The 20898-nt window shown below is 43.1% G+C and overlaps 1 protein-coding gene across 4 annotated transcripts in view; it reads left to right on the forward strand.

Annotated features, from left to right (window-relative positions):
• The window catches only part of LOC125467221 (EGF-like repeat and discoidin I-like domain-containing protein 3), an 84973-nt gene that overhangs the window by 47937 nt on the left and 16138 nt on the right, over nucleotides 1-20898 (forward strand). For all 4 annotated transcript variants that reach the window (XM_048562758.2, XM_048562759.2, XM_048562760.2 and 1 more), the window contains 3 exons: nucleotides 13769-13882; nucleotides 16027-16208; nucleotides 19362-19517. In XM_048562758.2, coding sequence (XP_048418715.1) covers nucleotides 13769-13882; nucleotides 16027-16208; nucleotides 19362-19517 — 452 coding nt within the window. The remainder of the gene's footprint in view (nucleotides 1-13768; nucleotides 13883-16026; nucleotides 16209-19361; nucleotides 19518-20898) is intronic.

The following is a 20898-nucleotide window of genomic DNA, read 5'->3' on the forward strand; positions in this document are numbered from 1 at the left end:
AGCAAGTAATTCACCAAAGCGAGAAGCCACAATCGCTCAGGGCTTGGATCTCATCCCAGAATAGTTTTAGTGAAGAACCAGCCAACTGACTTGTTTCAAAAAGATATAAAGGGGAGATTCTTCTCAAGTGCTATTTCTAAAATTTTCAATCACATTACAATTGCTCATGGTGAGCTTAATGCTGGAACAAGTATTTTGCCAATACCAAGCTTTATTTCAACCACAAATTTATAGAGTTTTCAAATAAATCAGCTGAGGAGGAGATTATTTGGCCCATTTTATCTGTCGAGATTTAGGAAGTGCTATTAAAATAGGATTATATTTTGCTCTGGTACATCCACAATTGCTGTGGTGTGTGGTTAGTGAAGGGAATGGATCTTTAAGATGGTCAAAGATGTAAGTTGCTGATTTAATTGTTTAATGCCTACATGCTTTATAACTATTAATGTGTGGTTCATTCACCCAAACAGTGTTGGCGCCAATATTGCAGAACACCATAACTGGATCTGTAACTGGAGTTGGCAAACACAAGCCACACTTGACTTGAACTTCAATGGGGATGGAGTAGGACTATGTGAAACCTTGCTTTAGACATTAAATCATCCAATTCCTGTCACTCTTGTCAATGGGAAAGGCAGCTTCTGTGTCAAGGTCTTAACAGAAATTGCTTTCTATATAGTGTCTTTCACAACATCAAGATGTCCTGAAAATTTGACAGCCAATGGAATACATTTTGAAGTGAAGTGCAGGAAACATGGCAGCCAATAGTGTGGTGGGATTTTCTATAGCCAGGTGAGGGGGATTGATACCTCATTGATACATCCAATATTGCAGCACTCTGTCAATATTGCACTGGAGAGTTGGATTAGGTTTGTGAGCAAGTGCTAAAATTTGCTGGCTGTGTGTGGTGGAAATGGAAGCAGTGGTGGGCTTGGTATGCGGTTTGGGTCTGCAATAAGACCACTCCTCATTGGTGTTGCACTGCTGAAGAAGTTTCTTGGTTAGGAGTCTGCTTGTGGTACGTTTGCTGATTCAGTCTCACTGCTGGTAAGTACAAGTTTTCGTTCCCTCTAAGTGGATGACATTGTTATCTTGGGTGAATTTTATCGTGGCTTTGGGATCCAAAGTGCGGGGCTGGATGAACACAGCAGGCCAAGCAGCATCTTAGGAGCACAGAAGCTTTTGTGCTCCTAAGATGCTGCTTCGGCTGCTGTGTTCATCCAGCCCCACACTTTGTTATCTTGGATTCTCCAGCATCTGCAGTTCCACTGTCTCTGATAAAATTCACCCAGGTCACTGAAGTGAGATTTGAATACAGTGTCTTCGCCATTCAGAGATGAGTGTGTTTCAAATTAAACCATAACCGAGACATTTGTGCAGTCTTCTATAGAGAGTCACTGTGCAATTTCTGGGCTTTCAGTTTTCATGACAAAAGTAATGTTTATTTAGTCATTGCCGTCAGGGCTGAAGGATCTGAATTAATCCAGCTCATCAGTTCTAGCTGATGGGTAGCTGATAACATATAATGCAACCTGAAGGGGTTGAGAAAGAGCTTTCCTTGACATTAGGCAAGTGACCCCTTGCAGCTAATATGCATTGTATTGTACACAACCAACTGGGCCAGAGGGTGAAGTAGGAAAAGAATTTGTGGTTTGACCTCAGGGAGCGAGCTTGAAATACAGTGCAGATTTTTGAGATGAAAAGACTTCTGTGTCACTTGTTAAAGCCTGACTTTTTAAATTAAGTTTTTGAGGCTATTTCAATCCAGGTGCTGATGGGTATCTCAACTTCTTCAATTGCTCTTACATCAGCAATCTCCGTAAGACTAAAAAATGGTTTATATAAGAAATGAGAAAATGTTGCTCTTACACAGCAGGGGCCGGTCCGAATTTGGGGTTGAGTCATATCATTTTGGAAATGTAGGGGAAGCATCAAAATCTTTCTTTCTTAGACCATGACAGACCTACAGTGCTTTGCAGAAAGGTTTAAAGGAAACTTTAAATCTGAATTGTGTTGTTCCCGGCATAAGCATGTACTGATGGATGCAGCGCTGTGGGAGTGTTGTTTCATGAAAGAACTGTGCAGAAGATCATAAGTTGATAGGAGCAGGTGTAGACCATTCAGCCTATCAATCCTGCTCTGCCATTTGATATGACCATGGCTAATCCAAATTTGGCCTTAATTCTCAGTTTTCTGTCAGCCCCCAATAACTCTTGACTCCCTTGTCGGTTATAAAGGTGCTCAAGGAGAACTTTGCACAGACAGGTGAAATTTGTCATCAGAAGCTGTGCAAAAATGGACGAATAACAAATCCCCAGCCATTGAAAGTCAGATGTGGAGTTAAATGGGCAGGCGAGTAAAAACACCTCAGAAGACCAAGATTGGATCTGACCATTACCAGGACTGACCAGAATGAGTCTAATAGCACTGGGTCTAACTATAATCAGTGACTGAGCTGTGTTTGACCCCCAGATTTGACTGTACCAGGGGCTGACTGTACTCTGTGTGGTTCTAGCTACTCTGACCGTACCAGTGGCTGATTTTATTGCTGGTGCCGTTGAGGCATTTGTTGGAGAAGAGATCGCTGTCCTCCACCTCTAGGCTCTGCCTTTGCAAAGAAGGTCTGTAAAGAAGTAGAACATTTTTGGCCAAGGCTCATCCTAACTAATTAAGTGACTCAGGCCTCTGTACTCTATGGGCTATATCTGGAGTTGAACTCTGAGAGAAGAATCAGTTGCTGCTGGAGGACAGTCGTTTCATTGATCGGCGTTCTTTGGTCTGCCCAAAATCTATTGGCCTTCCAGTGCAAAGAGTTGTTCACAATCCTGTAGTAGACTGGCACATTCCAAGGTCCAGGACTGTGTGCTGAGGAATGCACTAAAGTTCAGGGCAGCTGCTGTAACACCACAGTAGCGAGAGGACATTACCTCATGTCTGTTAGCCACACTGCACTGAGAGGCTAGAAACTGCCTCAAACTTTTTGGGCAGTATCTTTCGTCAAGGGTCACTTGACCCACAACGTCAGCTCTGATTTCTCTCCACAGATGTTACCTGACTTGCTGAGCTTTTCTAGCTTTTTTGCATTAATGACGTGTGATTTAAATTTATATTGAGACAACTTTTGAGTGCCACATGCTTTATGGAAAGAATTATAATTGTATTGAACTTTCAGTAACGTCCAATTTGAAGTTCTGTGGGTGTAATTTTAAATATTTTTAAGAATAAACTATAACTTTGCATAATAAGTACTGTATCAATGTTAACAGTACCAGTGCCCAAATGTGCTGAGTCTGACCATCTGTCTCTCACTGGTCTTTCTTCACGAAGTTGTTTGGTTTCTTAACTTGAAGATGTAAAACTGTAGAATAGTAGTAGTGTTTGCAGTGTTTTTGTAATTTTGCAAATTGAAATGCATTTAGATCTGATATGCAGGAAAGTAGTGCATGTGGTTGGTGGGGGCACAGCTATTTGAAGGTAAGTGGTATGAGACTAATTTTAGTTTCAAAAATATTTTATTTCAGTTATTTTAGAATGAAGAAACCCATTGGCTGTGCATGAAATTCAAAGTTATTTGCAGGCACATTGAGCCCCACCATCAATGTATATGATTCCATACTGATAGACCCAGTTTAGCCAGACCCAGTCCTGGCACGGTCCTTTTTAAAACAGTCATAGTAAAGGTCAAAATAGTGAAACTCTGGAAGCAAAAAACACAATGCTGGACACACACATTAGCTCCATCAACTTGAGAATAAAGACAATTCACCATTTTGGGTGGGGATCAGAACTGGGTGCATTTCTGAACAAAGGCCCAATCCAAGGCATAAACTTGCCTTTAGTTGCTCCAGTGCTGATGGACCTCCAGTATTCTATGTTGTTTACATTTGTCCTTTTCCAGATCTATTTATTGCCTTTTTGGGCTGGTAATTCTGTTTCTTTTTCCTACGCTTTTGTGTGTGCTGCCTGAGGGCCTGCTTCTGCTAAACAGTAGATAGATGTTTACTAAACACAGAATTTTGGATTTAAGAAGATTAACATGCTGTCTATATACAGTGGCTTTAAGAGGTTTAAAACAACCAATAATGAAATTAGAACACCTGGCCTATAGAGAGAAGATTAAAATCTTAGCAAGGTGCTGTCTGTGAAGATTCAACATTATGTCCTGTATTCTGCTTCCTTTCATCTCACGTTCGCTGTCACTCAGCAATATTTTTGGTGCATCAATTCAATGTCTCCCCATTCAATCTTCTTCAAATATTGTTTCACTTCGAATAAGTGAATAAGCGTTTCTCCCTGTAAAATTGGTAAGTGTAGGTCCAAATAGATCATTTCATTTTCTGTTTATTTTATGGAGAGGGAAACTGGGAAAGGTCCAAAACCCATTTCTTGCTATTAACCCCTAGGGGATTAGCGACGAGGCATGGAGGCAAAACCCTAGCAATCAATAAAGCAAAGGCTGAGTTGAGGAGAGATTTCTTTCCTCTTGAATTGTATTGGGAATTCCTTATCCCAGAAGATAATGAAGGCTTTATCATTGATTATACTGACATGGACAGATTGTCTTTTGGCCTTTTAGGGAATTGTGGGATATGAGAAACGGCAGGAAAGTAGAGTTGAGGCAGATGGTCAGCCATGATTATATTGAATGGAGGAATGGGCTTGAAGGACAGTATGATCTACCCCATTCCAATTTCTTGCCTCCTTTTTGTGTTCTTAACTAGAACATAGAAGCCTATCTACCAGAACCTGTATCTCATACCATACAATTTGAAGAATATGAACTTGCCACAACAAACAGTCATTGAGGTGAACAGCACGAATGCATCAAGGGGAAGCTGGAGGAAAGAGCAGAATGTTATTTTGACTGGATTAAATTACACAGGGTGGGAAGAGGTGCATGTGTTGTTCAAAGGTTAGCACAGTTTAATTAGGCTGAGTGGTCAAGATTTGTAATATAGGAATCATGGCAGCTAATGTGTGCACAGCAAGCTCCTGCAAACAGCAACGCAATAACAGTTAGTGTCTCCAGACTTGACTATTTAAATGCAGCTCTGACCAGCCTTCCACATTTTATCTTTTGAAAACTCGATACCATCCAAAGCTCTAACTCACATCAAATATCATTCAATCACCACCTTGAACCTGCTAATCTGTACTGGCTCCCAATTAAAATATACTGCAATTTAAAAATTCTCCTTCTTAGTTTCAAACATCTTCCCTTCTGTAAACTCTTACAAACCTCCAAGGTATCTCCACTGCTCTCATTCCTCCAGAAAACAATTGGTGTCAAGCAAACAAGCAGCATCTCAGGAGCACAAAAGCTGACGTTTCGGGCCTAGACCCTTCAATCAGATTCCTTGTGCTCCTGAAATGCTGCTTGGCCTGCTGTGTTCATCCAGCCTCACATTTTGTTATCTTGGATTCTCCAGCATCTGCAGTTGACATTATCACTGGTGTCAAGCAAAACTTGTGCCAATTCTATTCACTGTCCACCCCTTCAAGGAACAGGATTGAGGTTCAACTCAACAGGCAGCTTTTCAACCTTAACAGACTAAGGAAAGCCTCCAGTGCGCCTACAACCTATAGTATCCTGACCATGAAGATTGAGGCCAACATTGTGTAAACACTACTCAGATCCACTCTCCAATGCTACACACAAAATGAGTTGGTCTCTCACTCAATATCAGTAAGAGCAAAATCAACTGAGAGCTTCCCCTGAGTACGTACCAACATCTTCAATGCTAAGTACTAATAGGGAGACTGTAGAAGTAATTGAATGCTGCCCGTATCTAGGCAGCCACCCTTCTTTAAAAGATCACATTGAAATGGAAATTTAGCATTGAACTGGATGGTCCAGTGCTGCTGGTTCTTCAACAACAGATCTCCAACATGCCCGGAGTCTCATTTTTCTCCATATGCCGCCTGCAAGGAGGATACTTTGGGGAAGAGTCTGTTGTTGGCCTCCTTATGGACTTTGCAAAGAAGCTCTGGAGAGAGTGGCATCAGTTTTCGTCGAAGCTCATTCCAAGCAGCTCTGTGCTGCAGGACGCTGAGCTCAACGGTTATTTCAACAGACAGCCACCAAGATAAGTATTGGCTGTGCCTGCACGACTATCAAGTTAGTGAAAGATTCTCTGTGAACTGCCAAAAAAATGTGATGGGTCTTCTGGTGTAAGGAGTTATCTTTGACTGAGTGTTGCATCTTGGCACATTCCAAAGTCCAGGACCACATGCTGAGGGAGGCAGGAAAGCTGGGGCAGCCGCTGCAGAGGTGCAATGGAAACCAGTCATGAACAAAGGTCTAAAGAACTGTGGCTGCTGTCAATCAGGACCAAAACCAGAAGTTGCTGGCAAAGCTCAGCAGGCCTGGCAACATCTGTGAAAGGAAAAAAATCAGTTAACATTTCAAATCCATTGACCCTCAGAACTGGGCCTTTCAGTCACCTCACACAGTGGCTGGAAGCTGCAAAACCCCTCAGGCTATGGCCTTACAAAGAATCAAGAGCGTCACAAATGTGTTGAGGCACCCCAGTGAAAGATATAGCACAGAGAACCTCAACTATTGCATTTCCTGTAATTTCTGTTCAGAATATTTTGCCCTTGGGCTGCATACTCAACGTAGAATGTATTTTGTGACTATCATAATCATAGTGAGTGGATCATGTTTTCTTGGAACATATTATTTTTGTGTAAATCCTGTAATATTTGGATCAAAATGTTTTTTGTTTACAAGTGTTATGAATAAAATATATTTTTGGGAAAAATCTCATCTCCATGGAACGATAAAGGCTCGAGTCTATAGAGATGCTGTGGTCACCATGCTTAATTACAGTGAGACTTGGGTCACTTAACAAAGACATTTCTGATCACTGATTATACCACTATGGTGGCACCTCACGTCAAACCATAAGGCAGCCTGAAACTGACCTCATTGAACCTGTTGCAGAGAAGTGATGAAAGTAGGAGAGGGAGCAAACCATGACTTGGGAGCACCGCACCCACACCTCCCCGCACCCCCCCCCCCCCCCCTGCTCCCTTTCTCTAGCCTACTGTTGTCCTCTCTGCTCCAGGGTTGGCCTTCTGAGTCACCTGAGGACATACCAGTCACAAAGCCTGGGAGACATTATTCTTGTTTCAGGAGACTGGTAATGACATAGTCAAGATTGGTTTTGGTCACAGGGTAATGATGAGCCAAGGAGAACTTTACAGATCTGCATTTGTGTAGTGTCTTAAGGAACACTGTGTTGGTGCTTTACAGTCAATGAAGTATATATGACGTATAGTCCCTCCTGAAACATCAGAAATGGAGAGATAAAAAAGACTGAAGGCACGGAAAGAGCTAGCTGATGCACAATGTAAAAAAAATGTGCATTTGACAGGATACTTTACAGCACTAATAAATACTAGAGGTTACTGCCTCTGGGAATCACACTTAGGGGCCATTCCAAGACAAAAGCATCATTAACAAACTCATTATACTAAATGTGGTGGCCTCCATTCAGCTGAATCCCTTTGTGACCCTGTCAGTTCTGATAGTTCTTCCATGGGAAGATTCTTTTGAGGATGGATTGGTCTTTGTTCTTTTCAAATGGCACTGTAGAAAACTTGGTTCTGCTTTTGAGTACACGAGTTACACCAGTGACCCACCCATTCCTTCCTTGTCCTGGAAGAAGAACCTAATCTCTGTGACCAGAGATTATCTGCAGGGAGTTAATTGATGCCTCTGGGACATGTATAATTTCCTTTTAAATTGGAAGTAAGAGATGAATGAGTTATTTATAATCTGAGCGACCTGAAATGTTCAATTTACATGACATATTGTGGCCTGACTGAGAGATGGCCTCCTTCCCTGCATCTGGTGGCAAAACATAAATAGCACTTAACATTTGTTTTCGCTGCAGGCATTCTGAAATCTTGGCGCATCTGTAAGGATGGTAGCATTTTCCCAATTGTCAACATCAGTGGAAGTTCCACGGCCAGAAATGTGATATGGCTGACTGTTGAGCAGCTGGAGGGCTCTGTTTCTGTGGTCTCTCCCTACTTATTAGGCATATGACTGCATTGATCTTATTATCTGGGCAGACACGGAGCGATGGATGGGCACTAAGTGGATTTGTTTCCATAGCACAAAGTGGAGCCATTATTTTCCAGAACTGCCATTTGAAAAGATCACATGGTAACTTACACGAACTAGAATTTACACATCAATTCTGTGGGTGCTGGACTTTGAATTCAAGCTGTTGGACAAGGGACAAACTTAACCACAGAGATGGTGAGAACAGGGTTTCAGTATCCTGTGGCATTAATGGGAATCTGATAGCTATTCATTTGCAGTGCATATAAACTGTTTGTGGGTATTGAAGAAAGGAAGACTTGTCACTTTAGTAGTAATTTGCCAAAGTGATTTTTAAACCAACAAAGTGCCTTTGAAGTGTGTTCATTGTTGTAATGTAGGGACTGCAGCAGCCAATTTACACACAGTAATGTAATTATGACCAGATTGTTTTTTGCCATATTGATTGAAGTAAAAATGTAAAGGAAAGACATCTTGGATAACTCTACTTGACTTATTCAAAGTAGTATCATAAGATCACTTGCATTCACAAAAGCAGGCACATGGGATCTTGGTTTAAAGTCTCATCCAGGAGAGGACATCTCTTTCAGCACCCATTAGTGAGACTAGATTAGAAGATTGGATAATAGCATGCAGTTTTTCTACTGTTAACATTTTTTTAATACAACGTGCAATTTTTATCCATTCTAGTTTACAAAAACAATATGCATCCTTAGAGGCTTCACAGTGGGGTTAAATTGTATCAGAGATAATAGGAACTGCAGATGCTGGTTCTGATGTTTTGGGCCTAGACCCTTCATCAGATCTGGGGGAGGGGAAGGGGTTTCTGAAATAAATAGGGAGAGAGGGAGGTGGGGAGAACGTTTTGGGCCTAGACCCTTACTTGTGTTTCAATAAGTTCACAGTCCGTCTCCCCCTTTACAAAGTGGAATGCACCAAACATTATTTTCCCAGTGATCTGCTATGCAGTTGAGTTTTCATCTTTGATGTTATTGCTCTCTGTGATCCTCGGGAACAGAGCTGGTGAGGAAATGAATCAGTTGGAGGTTCGATCATTGCAGCTAGATCACTTATAATTCAATAAAGCAAAGCACTTTCTGTATTTACTCATTTACTTCAAATTGGCTGGTCTATGAAGATTCCAGTCCTGAATTATTAAACCGGAAGGCTGGGACTTGTTGTATGTTGTGGAGAGGCAGAAGATTTTTCCCTCTCCTTTTTTTTATTTACTTTCAACCAATCTCACATCTGACTGTTACACATCAACCCCTCGGAGAAGTGGATGAAAATTGTTGAGTCACTCATTTCAATAAAGCAGCTGAATATGATGAATAGAACCTAACAACATGTGATCTTACATTCCAGAAACATATACCCTCATGAGTAAGGTCTTTGTAATTGGACTGTTGTGAGCTGGATATCATTTAAACCTATGCAAATCTGTGAGCTGGGGAGCACACATTCAACTCCCATCTGCTCAAGAGATGTGGCATAACATCCCTGACAGGCTGATTAAAAATACCTGAAAATTGCTGGCTATGGAATACTTTGGGAGGGAGGCAACTGGAAAAGAGATTTCCGCCTATTACAAGGTACAACTTGGGAATGGAACCAATACAGTCATGTTTTAACAGGCCTGTGTAAGAGAGTGAGAATCCTTGTACTGTATGTGATGATTAAAATATTCCCCAGCAGCTCAGACATTTGAACATTCAGTAATTTAGCAAGGAATTTAAAATGAATGAAATGATGATGATGAAATCAATGAAACATAGAAAATCGGAGCAGAAGTTGGCCAATTTGCCCCTTGAGCGTGCTCTGCAATTCAATATGATCATGGCTAATCATGCGACTCAGCACCCTGTTCCTGCTTCCTCACATATCTTTTGATCCCTTTAATCCTAAGAATCATACCTAAACGCTTCTTGAATCAAAGATAAGAGATAATGGGAACTGCAGATGCTGGAGAATCCAAGATGAAGGGTCTAGGCCCAAAACATCAGCTTTTGTGCTCCTAAGATGCTGCTTGGCCTGCTGTGTTCATCCAGCCCCAAACTTTTCTTCTTGAATCAAATTGAGTGTAACAGGCTCTTGCAAGATCATAGAGTTTTGTGAGTCTGTTGACCTCTGATGATATTACAGTAAGTATAAAACACGTTTTTTTCAGAAAGCTTAAGAAGTTGAGAGATTAAGATCTTTGCTGAAGATTGCATTAAAAGAGAAGTGCTACTGAAGAGTAACACCCACCTCTGCTAATCGCCCCAGGCAGGTGTGAGGCAACTCTGTTAGTTCTTGGCTTCTGTTCACACCTCACCTGGCTGAAGGATAATGTTGAGATGGGATACAATAATGGAGCAGGAAAGTTAACATTTTGGGTCAGGACCCTCTGAAGAAGGGTCCGGGTTCTAAATATCAGCTTTCCTGCTCCTCTGATGCTGCTTGGCCTGCTGTACTCCTCCAGCTCCACACTGTGTTATCTCTGATTCCAGCATTGGCAATACTTACTGTCTCGGGGATACAATAATGTTCCTTTTCTGATTCTTAATAACCAGGTAACCTCATCAACAAAATGCAGTTTAAGAAGCAGGGTTACCAACTTTTCATTAAAATGCCCCTCTAAAACAGGACTGAAAGCAATGCAATGAGGGGTTACAAAGTTAATCCTCATTCAGAGGACTGTGGTATGAGGAAAGACAAGGAAAAACTTGAATTTCCAGAATGCAAACCAGCAATGAGAAAACACCTTTATTCAAGATTTAAAATGTTAAATGGAATAGAAAATTTAATCCTGAGAACTATTCCAGAGTAAATTCTTGCAGGACAAATGGGACATTTGTACAACATGGTAAAAAGAATGTTTTCCCACAAAGAGTGACTAATATCTGGAATGGTTTCTATTAGAGAGACAAAAAGTCAGGAAGTGTTTCTATCTTTCAATGAGGCATTGTATCAGCACAGGTTGACTAGGATGAAATGCACTCCTTATCTGTTTGCCCTGTGTGAGGTGGATAGAGCCCCTCTCTCTGACCCAGACGTTCTGAATTTGAATTCCTGACACCCTTGAAACGTTCATGTCAATGACCAGATGGGCTGATGATTGACTTCCGAATACTTCCAATGTGGCAAGAACAGGGGAGTCTTATGGTTAGACAAACCTGATGTGGCTGTAGCTTCAGCCTAACAACCTGTTCCTGGAAATACAAGTTACGCAGGTATATGTTCTGTCTATCTAATGCACTACTAGGTATGGGAAAAGAAAAGAGAGTTTATGAAAGAGTTTTATTCTCAATTCAAAACATTAGATTGGCCTACACTTTATTTTGTGTGGAAGAACAGCAGGTATTTCATTCAGAATTGGGCCATTGAAACATGATCTGAACAAGTTTATTATGTGTGGAGCCACAGGTCAAAGATAGCACATCACTCAATGGCGCAGCAATCAGGAGATGACCCTTTGACCATGACAACAGATCGGGTTATGAGCTTTGACATTACCTAACATGATTCTAAAGTGTGGGATTGCATATTAGCAACCCATGAGATTGGAAGTAGAAAATATTTCCGCTGTGTCCAATTGGCCCTTCTTCATTTTCTTTCCTTGTCCTTTCAGTGTTTCAGTGGTACTTAGGTTTGTTGAATTCATGCTGTGAAGTTTTTGTACCATGGTTAAATAATTTTGCATGTAAATACACAGAAATTCTAATGTAAGACAATTTATAACATGCCATCTTAACTGGCCATACATTCATGCAAGCTTGTTCTTACAATGAAAGTTATCAGCCTGCAGGAGGTTTTGTAATATTAATGATTGGGAAGTGAGCATCAGTAGCAAGGCCAATATTTATTACGCATTCCTCATTGTTTTTGGTAAAAGTGGGTGTTTTTAGTCAATTCATAGGGCAGTTAAATGTCAGTCATTTATGTGTGGGATTGGAATGAAAATTAGACAGGGTTGAGTAAAGATGACATATTTCCTATCCTGAAGACCTTAGTGAAGCCAATGGGTTTTTATTACAAATCAACAGGTTTGATCACTTTTACTGGTGCCATCTTTTTATTTCCAGATTACATAAACTGAATTTAATGTTTGGAACCTACAGTTTCTGAATTTCTAGGATGGAAACACAACCTAACATCACCATAAGAAATTGGCTCTAGATTAGACCAGTTGGCCCTTAAAACTTGCTTCACCAACAAGGTCATAGATAACAAAGTGTGGGGCTGGATGAACACAGCAGACCAAGCAGCATCTTAGGAGCAGAAAAGCTAATGCTTTGGGCCTAGACCCTTTCGGACCTGTGGGCTTCAGCGAGGTCAAATGAGATCTTGTGCTGCACTTCTTCTGATATCAGAAAAAGCTGATTCTGGCAAAGGAAAGTCTGCCATAAAATGACAACCGCAAAGTTGTTCCTTGCTGGTGGTGAGCTTGATCTCTGCTGACAGTTTGTTGGAGGGTTGACATCTGCTGTCGAGCTTCTAAAACCACATGATGAAGTGGTGGTAAATTCCTGCCCACAGCTCCTTTTGCTATTTGTATTTAACCAACATTTTGTGATTGATGTTAAAGATTTCCACGTGTCTTCTCGTAACATCCTTGAATTGAAGCTTTAGGCACTGCTGATCTTCAGCCTTGGTGTACCTCCTTATATCCTTGGGGATACAGCCATCTTCCATCCTGTGTACAATCCCAAGCCAACTTTCTATTCCATATCCCATATCCCAAAAGTCTATCAACCTCTATCTTCATTACATTCAATGAATATCTACAGCTCCCTGGGGTAGAGAATTCCAAAGATTCAGAACCCTTTGAGTGAAGAACCCTTGTCTAAGTCCTAAATGGCTGCCTCTCCTCCATATCCTTAACCAAACAACAAATGAAAGCAAAATACTGCAAATACTAGAAATCTGAAAGAAACACAGAGAATGCTGGAGAAACTCAGCATGTCTAGCAGTGGCTGTGACTACAGGTGTTCTGAAGAAGAGTCAAACTGGACTTGAAACATTAACTCTGTGTCTGTCTTCTCAGATGCTGTCAGATGTGCTGAGTTTCTCCAGCAATCTCTTTGTTTATAGTTAAACAATAATATCTTTCATCCACAGGCTATCTTTCATACAGAAGTAACCGGTGTCTCTGCAGAGGGAAAACCAAAAAGGGCATGCTGGGAAAGTATGACCAAAAGCTTTGTTGAAAAGATAGGTTCAAAAGAGGCTTAAACATTTGGACAGAGATTCAGGGAAGGAATTTCACATAATTGGGGGATTGTATGTTTAAAGGCTTCATCAACAGTGGTAGGGCAAAAACAGTGAACTGAAAGTAGGCCACTTGGCCCATCAAGTCCACACTGACCCTCTGAAGAGCATCCCACCCAGACCTGTCCCCCAACCCTATCCCTGTAACTCTGCATTTCCCATGGCTAATCCACCCAGCCCACACCTCCCTGGACATTATAGGCAATTTAGCATGGCCAATCCACCCTAACCCGCACACCTTTGGATTATGCGAGGAAACCAGGATCCTAGAGGAAACCCACACAGACACGGGGAGAATGTGCAAACTCCACACAGACAGTTGCCTGAAGCTGGAATCAAACCTGGATCCCCGGTGCTGTGAGGCTGCAGTGCTAACCACTGAGCCACTGTGCAATGTTTTTCAACATGATAAATAATATTAACAAATACTCAATTTTTTTTCAGATATCAATGATTGTTCGTCCCAGCCATGTATGAATGGAGGACAGTGTGTGGATCTGGATGCAGATTTCTCATGTGATTGCCCCTCTCCATATGTGGGGAAAAGCTGCCAACACAGTGAGTGTTTGTGCTATTCATCAGCTCATAGCCTGAATGTTGGGTTGGCCATCAGATGGCACTGTGGTGTGGGCACTTGGCTGTTTCACATTTAGGTTAAAATACACAGAGGGTTGGCAGCCACCCTTGCCTACCAGGTGCAGGAATGGGACTGGATTTACAAAAGCTGTCTGACATCATTTGATACAGATCAAAGGGAGACTTGTGTGAGAAATAGAATGAGTGCTCTCCTCAACCGTTAAGCTGTTCAGAAAGAGGGTACAGTGTGACCTTTTCTTGTACTGTACTGTATTCAGATGATGGTTTGTGAACTTGATGATGACACCTTATATTCAGGTAAATGTCACCAAATCAAGTACAGATAAAGGAAACCATTCAGCTCATCTACTCACCCTTCCATTGGCATCAATGATTCTCCCTGTTTCCAGCAGGAGGTGCATTTTTGGGATAGAATACAGGCATTTACACCATATATGATTTGCACTGTTCTTGGCCTGGAAATAATTCACGATGGCCCTTTGTGCCTAGCTATAAGTGTTTAATCCACCAGGTCTGACCTCTGTCATGTTCTGTACCAAGATGATCCTGTGCATGTGCCTTGCACAATGCAGTGCCTCCTGCTGAAATGTTTGCATGGGTCAGGTGCTTGTTGAGGACAGGATTGAGTCCAGCTATGATGCCATCCATTGCCAACCAGCCCGTTGCCAGTTAGCAGCTCGTTTCTCAACGTGAAAAATTCACTGAGGTATTAGAGTGGTGACACTTGTGGAATTGTACCCCAGTTTCAGGACAGGAGGGGTTAATATTTTGGATAAGTGACATGCAGCTCGGGAAGGAAACAGGATCTTGGAAGACCACATTAAGTCTCTATTAACAATCCTTTTTTGTGGTTATTCACTCAACTGTGCTTTATAGGTACTATAGTTTCTGCCATATTTTCAACATTCCTCAGGGAATGTCGAATGAATCAGGCCCATTCTCCTAATTTAATGTGGAATTACCTGCTACAAACCACATCCAACACACAAGTAAACAGCTGCTGCCCTCTCATCTGCAAATTTCCCTTTTGAATGAAATTTGATCAGGAAGGAATCTGTCCAGGTGGAGTGGTGGGGGGTTGGGGATGAGAGGAGAGGATTTACTGAGACAATGGGTTGTTACCTTCGCAAGCAATTGGAATGTAGAGCAGCCAGCCTGAGGGAGGAAAAAAATCTCCTCTGCATTAAATTGTTCACCTGCCCTTTCTTAGCTATTCTGCATGAGCATTGGCTTTGTTTTATCCTCACTATTTGGCAATTCAGATTGCTATTGTCTCTTTTCACACACAAAACGGTTGACATCGGGTGACTCCCTTGCTCAATGTTATGGAAATAGCCCAACAGGTTATGAACATCCCAGCGAGGAATCAAACTAAAAACTGGAGATGCTGGAAATCTGAAAGAAAAACAGAAATTGCTGGAGAAACTCAGCATCTGTGGGAAGAAAACAGAAATTCTGATGTAGTCACTAGACTCGAAACTTTAACTCTGCCTCCTTCCCACAGATAAAGCCAGATTTGCTGAGTTTCTTGAGCAATTTCTCTTTATATCACAGGTAGGAAGTTGCATTCTAGTCCAGATTCAGAGATAATGGGAACTGCAGATGCTGGAGAATTCCAAGATAATAAACCTAAATCTGATGAAGGGTCTAGGCCCGAAACATCAGCTTTTGTGCTCCTGAGATGCTGCTTGGCCTGCTGTGCTCATCCAGCCTCACATTTTACTATATTCTAGTCCAGATTCATTGCTTTGTCTCTGAATCCAACTTCATGTGCCCCCTGACCTCAGAATACCTTCCCTGACCTATTGACTTCTTTTTCATCCACCAATTTCATGCTTTCCAAGTCTATACTTGGCAACATGCAATCGCCACTGCTTCCTCCAATCAACTCTTCAAACTTTCTGGAATGCTGCCCTTCTGCTGTTGGCCTGCAATCTGGGATTTGTCAACAATCTTAAGGATGCTGCTTGGCCTGCTGTGTTCGTCCAGCTCCACAATTTGTTATCTCGGATTCTCCAGCATCTGCAGTTTCCATTATCTCTAATACAATTAAGGAATCTCTCTCCCAGTAATTCACTGGTTGCCCCTTAACCTCTTTGTTTCAGCTTGCGCAAGTCCTTTGGGGATGGAGGGAGGAGCAATAGATGACCACCAGATCTCTGCCTCCTCACTGCACCTAGGATTTCTCGGTCTGAAACGTTGGCGCCCAGAGCTGGCACGGCTCAACAACAAGGGAATTGTGAATGCTTGGAGCATGGCAACTTTTGACCTTAATCCCTGGTTTCAGGTACTGAGTCTCAGTGAATCTTTGCAATGGTGAATGAGGTGTACAAGCCTGTGATAGGTTTGGATACAATGGATAAAGCAAAGCTGTTCCCTTCAACTGATGGTATTACACTGGGTATGTCGGGAGGCGGGGTTGGGGGGTGCGGAATGGGTTGAACAGTTCGGGCAATGTGATTAGGAGGAAATGAGAAAAATATTTTTTAGGTGCTGATTGGTGATGACATGGACCCTGTCGTCTACGAGATTGGTGGATACTGACATTATTAATGATTTCTAAAGGAAATTGGATCATTAGCTCAGAAAAATAAACTTGCAGGGCCAAGAGGAGAGAACAGAGAAGTTGCACTGATGGGATTTTTCTGTGGCGAGGCATCATGGAGCAAATGGGCCTCCTTCTGTGCCAAAATGGTTCTGTGGGTGGGCAACTTTTACAGTCCCCAGGTAGGCCTTTTCCCTCTCTACTCCCCAGCCACGCCTCCATAATCGGCTGGGTGAGGCATCGACCAGCCTGCTGACCCTCAGGCCTATTGAGGCTCATAGCTGACCAGTTAAAGTGAACAATCTCAGCTTCTCCAATCTACACAACCAAAGTCCTTTTTCCCTAAAACAATTCTCGTCTTTCTTTTTCTGCACAATATTATGCCATCAAATCCTCCTCACCAGAATTGGACACTGTACGCAAGTTGAGCCTGAGCCAGTGCTTAATAGAAGTTCATCATACTTCATCGTGTTGTCTTCATCATGTTTGTTTAAGTAACATAGGATCCCATTTTCGACATTTTCTCAACCTTAGGAATTGAACCCTTCAGCTTTTATTGCTTCTCTCTAGTTAAAGGTGTATTTCTGCCTCAGCTGCCACAATAAGGTCGACAGTGGAAGATCATGACAAATGGCCAGCCTGATTTTCATTATCTCTAGTAAAAAGGCAGAAAGAAAGAGGGGTAAGTTCTTTTGGGCAGGGTGTTATGTGTGCCACTGGAGCACTCCTAACACAAGATGTTATGCTTGGCTTTCTAACTGCACACTCCTCTCCAACTTGGCCTCTGAAACCTAAACCATCATCCTCTTCAGCGGGGCCCCGACTCCTCTCCACCCAAAAAAGCCTCGAGTTACTTTTTGCCTGTCATCTTCCTAGGACTGCCTGTAATCTCAGCAATGACTACAATGGAGTACTGGCGCTGCAAAGGTGACTCAGCTGCTGACCAATCAGATCATAGAATCCCAATGATGTGGAAGTAGGTCATTCAGCCTATCAAGTCACTGAAGAGCATCCCACCCAGCCCCACCACACTACTCTATAACCCTGCATTTCCCGTAGCTAATCCATCTAACCTGCACAGTGGGAAGAAACCCACACAGACACAGGGAGAACATGCAATCACCACACAGACAGTTGCCTGAGGGTGGAATTGAACCCAGGTCCCTAGCACTGTGAGGCAGCAGTGCTAACCACTGAGCCACCATGCCACCCAGATTGACTAGTAACTCCCAAGAATAAGTCCTGCAGTCCATGTAGGATCAATGGCCCATGCTGACTTTGTCATAGCTGCCCCCAGCATATTGTCACACCAGGACGGCCTTTCTTAAAGTCCTGTTAAATTCAGAGATTACAGGAAACCTTCCAATTGAACAAGGCATTTGATGCTTACTATGTCGTGCTAATTACAACCCAGTGGCCAACAAAGCCAGTGAAGGTACCTTCTGCTTCAAGAGTAAAAGTCAAAGGAAGTCACCATCAAAATATATAGCTGCTCTGATGAAACCCCTCTTGAGTATTACATCCTATCTAGAGCACAGAAGCAAGCTAAGTAACCCAGTGGATCCTTAGTGTTTGTGCTTCAGATAAGTTTCCTCCCATCCAAACAGGACATGCTGGACAAGCAATCATTGAGCTTTACAGGCCTTTCATGTGTCCCTGTCACACCTCCACACTGGGCATTAAGCACTCCTGACATTAATGCCATGTATGTCCCAAAGAATGGAATGGCTCACAAAAACTCAACAGTCTGTTGGCTTGATAAAACATGAGACAGCATGTTCACTGGCTTCTCTGTGGATAGTGGGGAGGCCTGCAATTTCAGGACCTGGTTACGTTCCATGTTATCTGGGACTAGTGGGAATGACGTCAGATTACCCACATGATATTTTACATATATGTGGAGTTGGGCCTGCCCAAATGATCACCATAAAATTTAGCCCAATGATTCTGGCATTGAAGGGGACGGATTTGATGAGCTCCGGTGTTGAAGGGAAAATCCAAGTCTGGGGTTCCCCTACGAGCTGTGGTGTTCCGTTGCCACAGTGTAAACATTTTCTTGATCACCTGATCCCCACCAGGTGGTATCCCGGATTAATAGGCTTGGCTTCTCATCAGAAGGAGAGTATTCTAGAGCAGACAATTGGCCAGGTTAAAAGTCCACAGCTGGAGGGGGACAATGGGGGCCTTCGATCCTTCAAGCTGGGATATGGATCAGAACCTCACTCGCAGGGTCTGAGAGGGAGGCCTCTGACTTGAGGGAAGAGGGTGAGAGTCAGGGGCTGGGATGAGGGAGAAGGAACATATTCCTGCTCAACCTGACCCTTGAGCAGTGCTGGAAAGGCCCTTAACACCTCTCCAAAGTTGACCTTGGCTCACCTCCGCTGCTGCTCCTTCCCAATGCATGCGTTGAACCAGAGATTGTCAACCATATTAAAGTGTTTAAATAGACAACCTGCCACAGGGGAGTGGATTGGTTGCGCGTCCCTTTGTCCTGCTTCTGTTAAACGTGGAATTGCTAATGGTGGTATCACAGTTGAGAGTTTTAAAGTTGAAACTTCTCATCTGATTCCACATTGACGTGGCCATGCCTCAAACTGATGACATTTCTGTAAGGAGGTGGGTCGTCACTTTAAGTACAGTAATGAACCTCATTACTGCCATTTCCCCTCATTGCCTAATCTTTCCTACCAATTTATCCAGTTCCTCCACTGCCAACCCCAGGCTTCACTTGAGGAGGAGCATCTATCATTTTGGTTTTTCAGAGCTGGATGGAATTTTTTTTGCACCTGCAACTTCCGAATTCAAGGGCCCAACTTCAGTACAACTAGTTGTTTTGAAGAACAATGCTTTTGTTTTGTTCTCATGAGAAGATAACTTGTTATTTTGGTTTTTCAGGTGAATTTGCTGAGAAGAATGCAAATTACTGGGGTTATCACACAGGGTGCATTGGCAATGGGGTCTCCAGAATACATCAAAATGTTTAAAATTGCTTACGGTTTCGATGGAGTAAACTTTGTCACTGTCAAAAACAACGAAAACAATAACGACAAGGTAAGGTGGAAATGATAGTGATCTTTGTGAATGAAACTTTCTCAAAAGGCCCTAACTAATTGGACCTTGGGTATGGGTTAAAAATTATATTCGTCACTGCATTTCAGAAAGTTTCAGGTGGAGCCTTGTTATTCACTCTCATTTGTACAGAATCCTAAGAAGTAGTCAAACACCAAGTGATAAAGATAGGGAGAGGGAGATAATGGGAACTGCAGATGCTGGAGAATCCAAGATAATAAAATGTGGAGCTGGATGAACACAGCAGGCCAAGCAGCATCTCAGGAGCACAAAAGCTGACGTTTCGGGCCTAGACCCTTCGTCAGAAAAAGGGGATGGGGAGAGGATTCTGAAATAAATAGGGAGAGAGGGGGAGGCGGACTTAAGATGGATAGAGGAGAAGATAGGTGGAGAGGAGAGTATGGGTGGGGAGGTGGGGAGGGGATAGGTCAGTCCGGGGAGGACAGACAGGTCAAGGAGGTGGGATGAGGTTAGTAGGAAATGGAGGTGTGGCTTGAGGGGGGAGGAGGGGATAGGTGAGAGGCTGGGATGAGCTGGACGGGTTTTGGGATGCAGTGGGGGAAGGGGAGATTTTGAAGCTGGTGAAATCCACGTTGATACCATTGGGCTGCAGGGTTCCCAAGCGGAATATGAGTTGCTGTTCCTGCAACCTAAGGGTGGCATCATTATGGCACTATAGGAGGCCCAGGATGGACATGTCATCTCAGGGATGGGAGGGGGAGTGGAAATGGTTAGTGACTGGGAGGTGCAGTTGTTTATTGTGAACTGAGCGGAGGTGTTCTGCAAAGTGGTCCCCAAGCCTCCGCTTGGTTTCCCCAATGATGAGGAAGCCACATCGTGTACAGCGGATGCAGTATACCACATTGGCGGATGTGCAGGTGAACATCTGCTCAATGTGGAAAGTCATCTTGGGGCCTGGTTTGGGGGTGAGGGAGGAGGTGTGGGGGCAGATGTAGCACTTCCTGCGGTTGCAGGGGAAGGTGCCGGGTGTGGTGAGGTTGGAGTGGAGTGTGGAGCGGACAAGGGAGTCGTGGAGAGAGTGGTCTCTCCAGAAGGCAGACAAGGGTGGGGTGGGAAAAATGTCTTTGGTGGTGGGGTCGGATTGTAGATGGCAGAAGTGTCGGAGGATGATGCGTTGTATCTGGATGTTGGTGGGGTGGTATATGAGGACTAGGGGGATTCTCTTGGGGCGGTTATTGCGAGGGCAGGGTGTGAGGGATGAGGTGCGGGAAATGCGGGAGACACTGTTGAGTGCATTCTCGACCACTGTGGGGGGCGGGCGGGAGTTGTGGCCCTTTAAGAATGAGGACATCTGGGATGTGTGGGAGTGGAATGCCTCATCCTGGGAACAGATGCGGCGGAG

This window comes from Stegostoma tigrinum, chromosome 33 (assembly GCF_030684315.1).
Source record: "Stegostoma tigrinum isolate sSteTig4 chromosome 33, sSteTig4.hap1, whole genome shotgun sequence".
Lineage (NCBI taxonomy): Eukaryota > Metazoa > Chordata > Chondrichthyes > Orectolobiformes > Stegostomatidae > Stegostoma > Stegostoma tigrinum.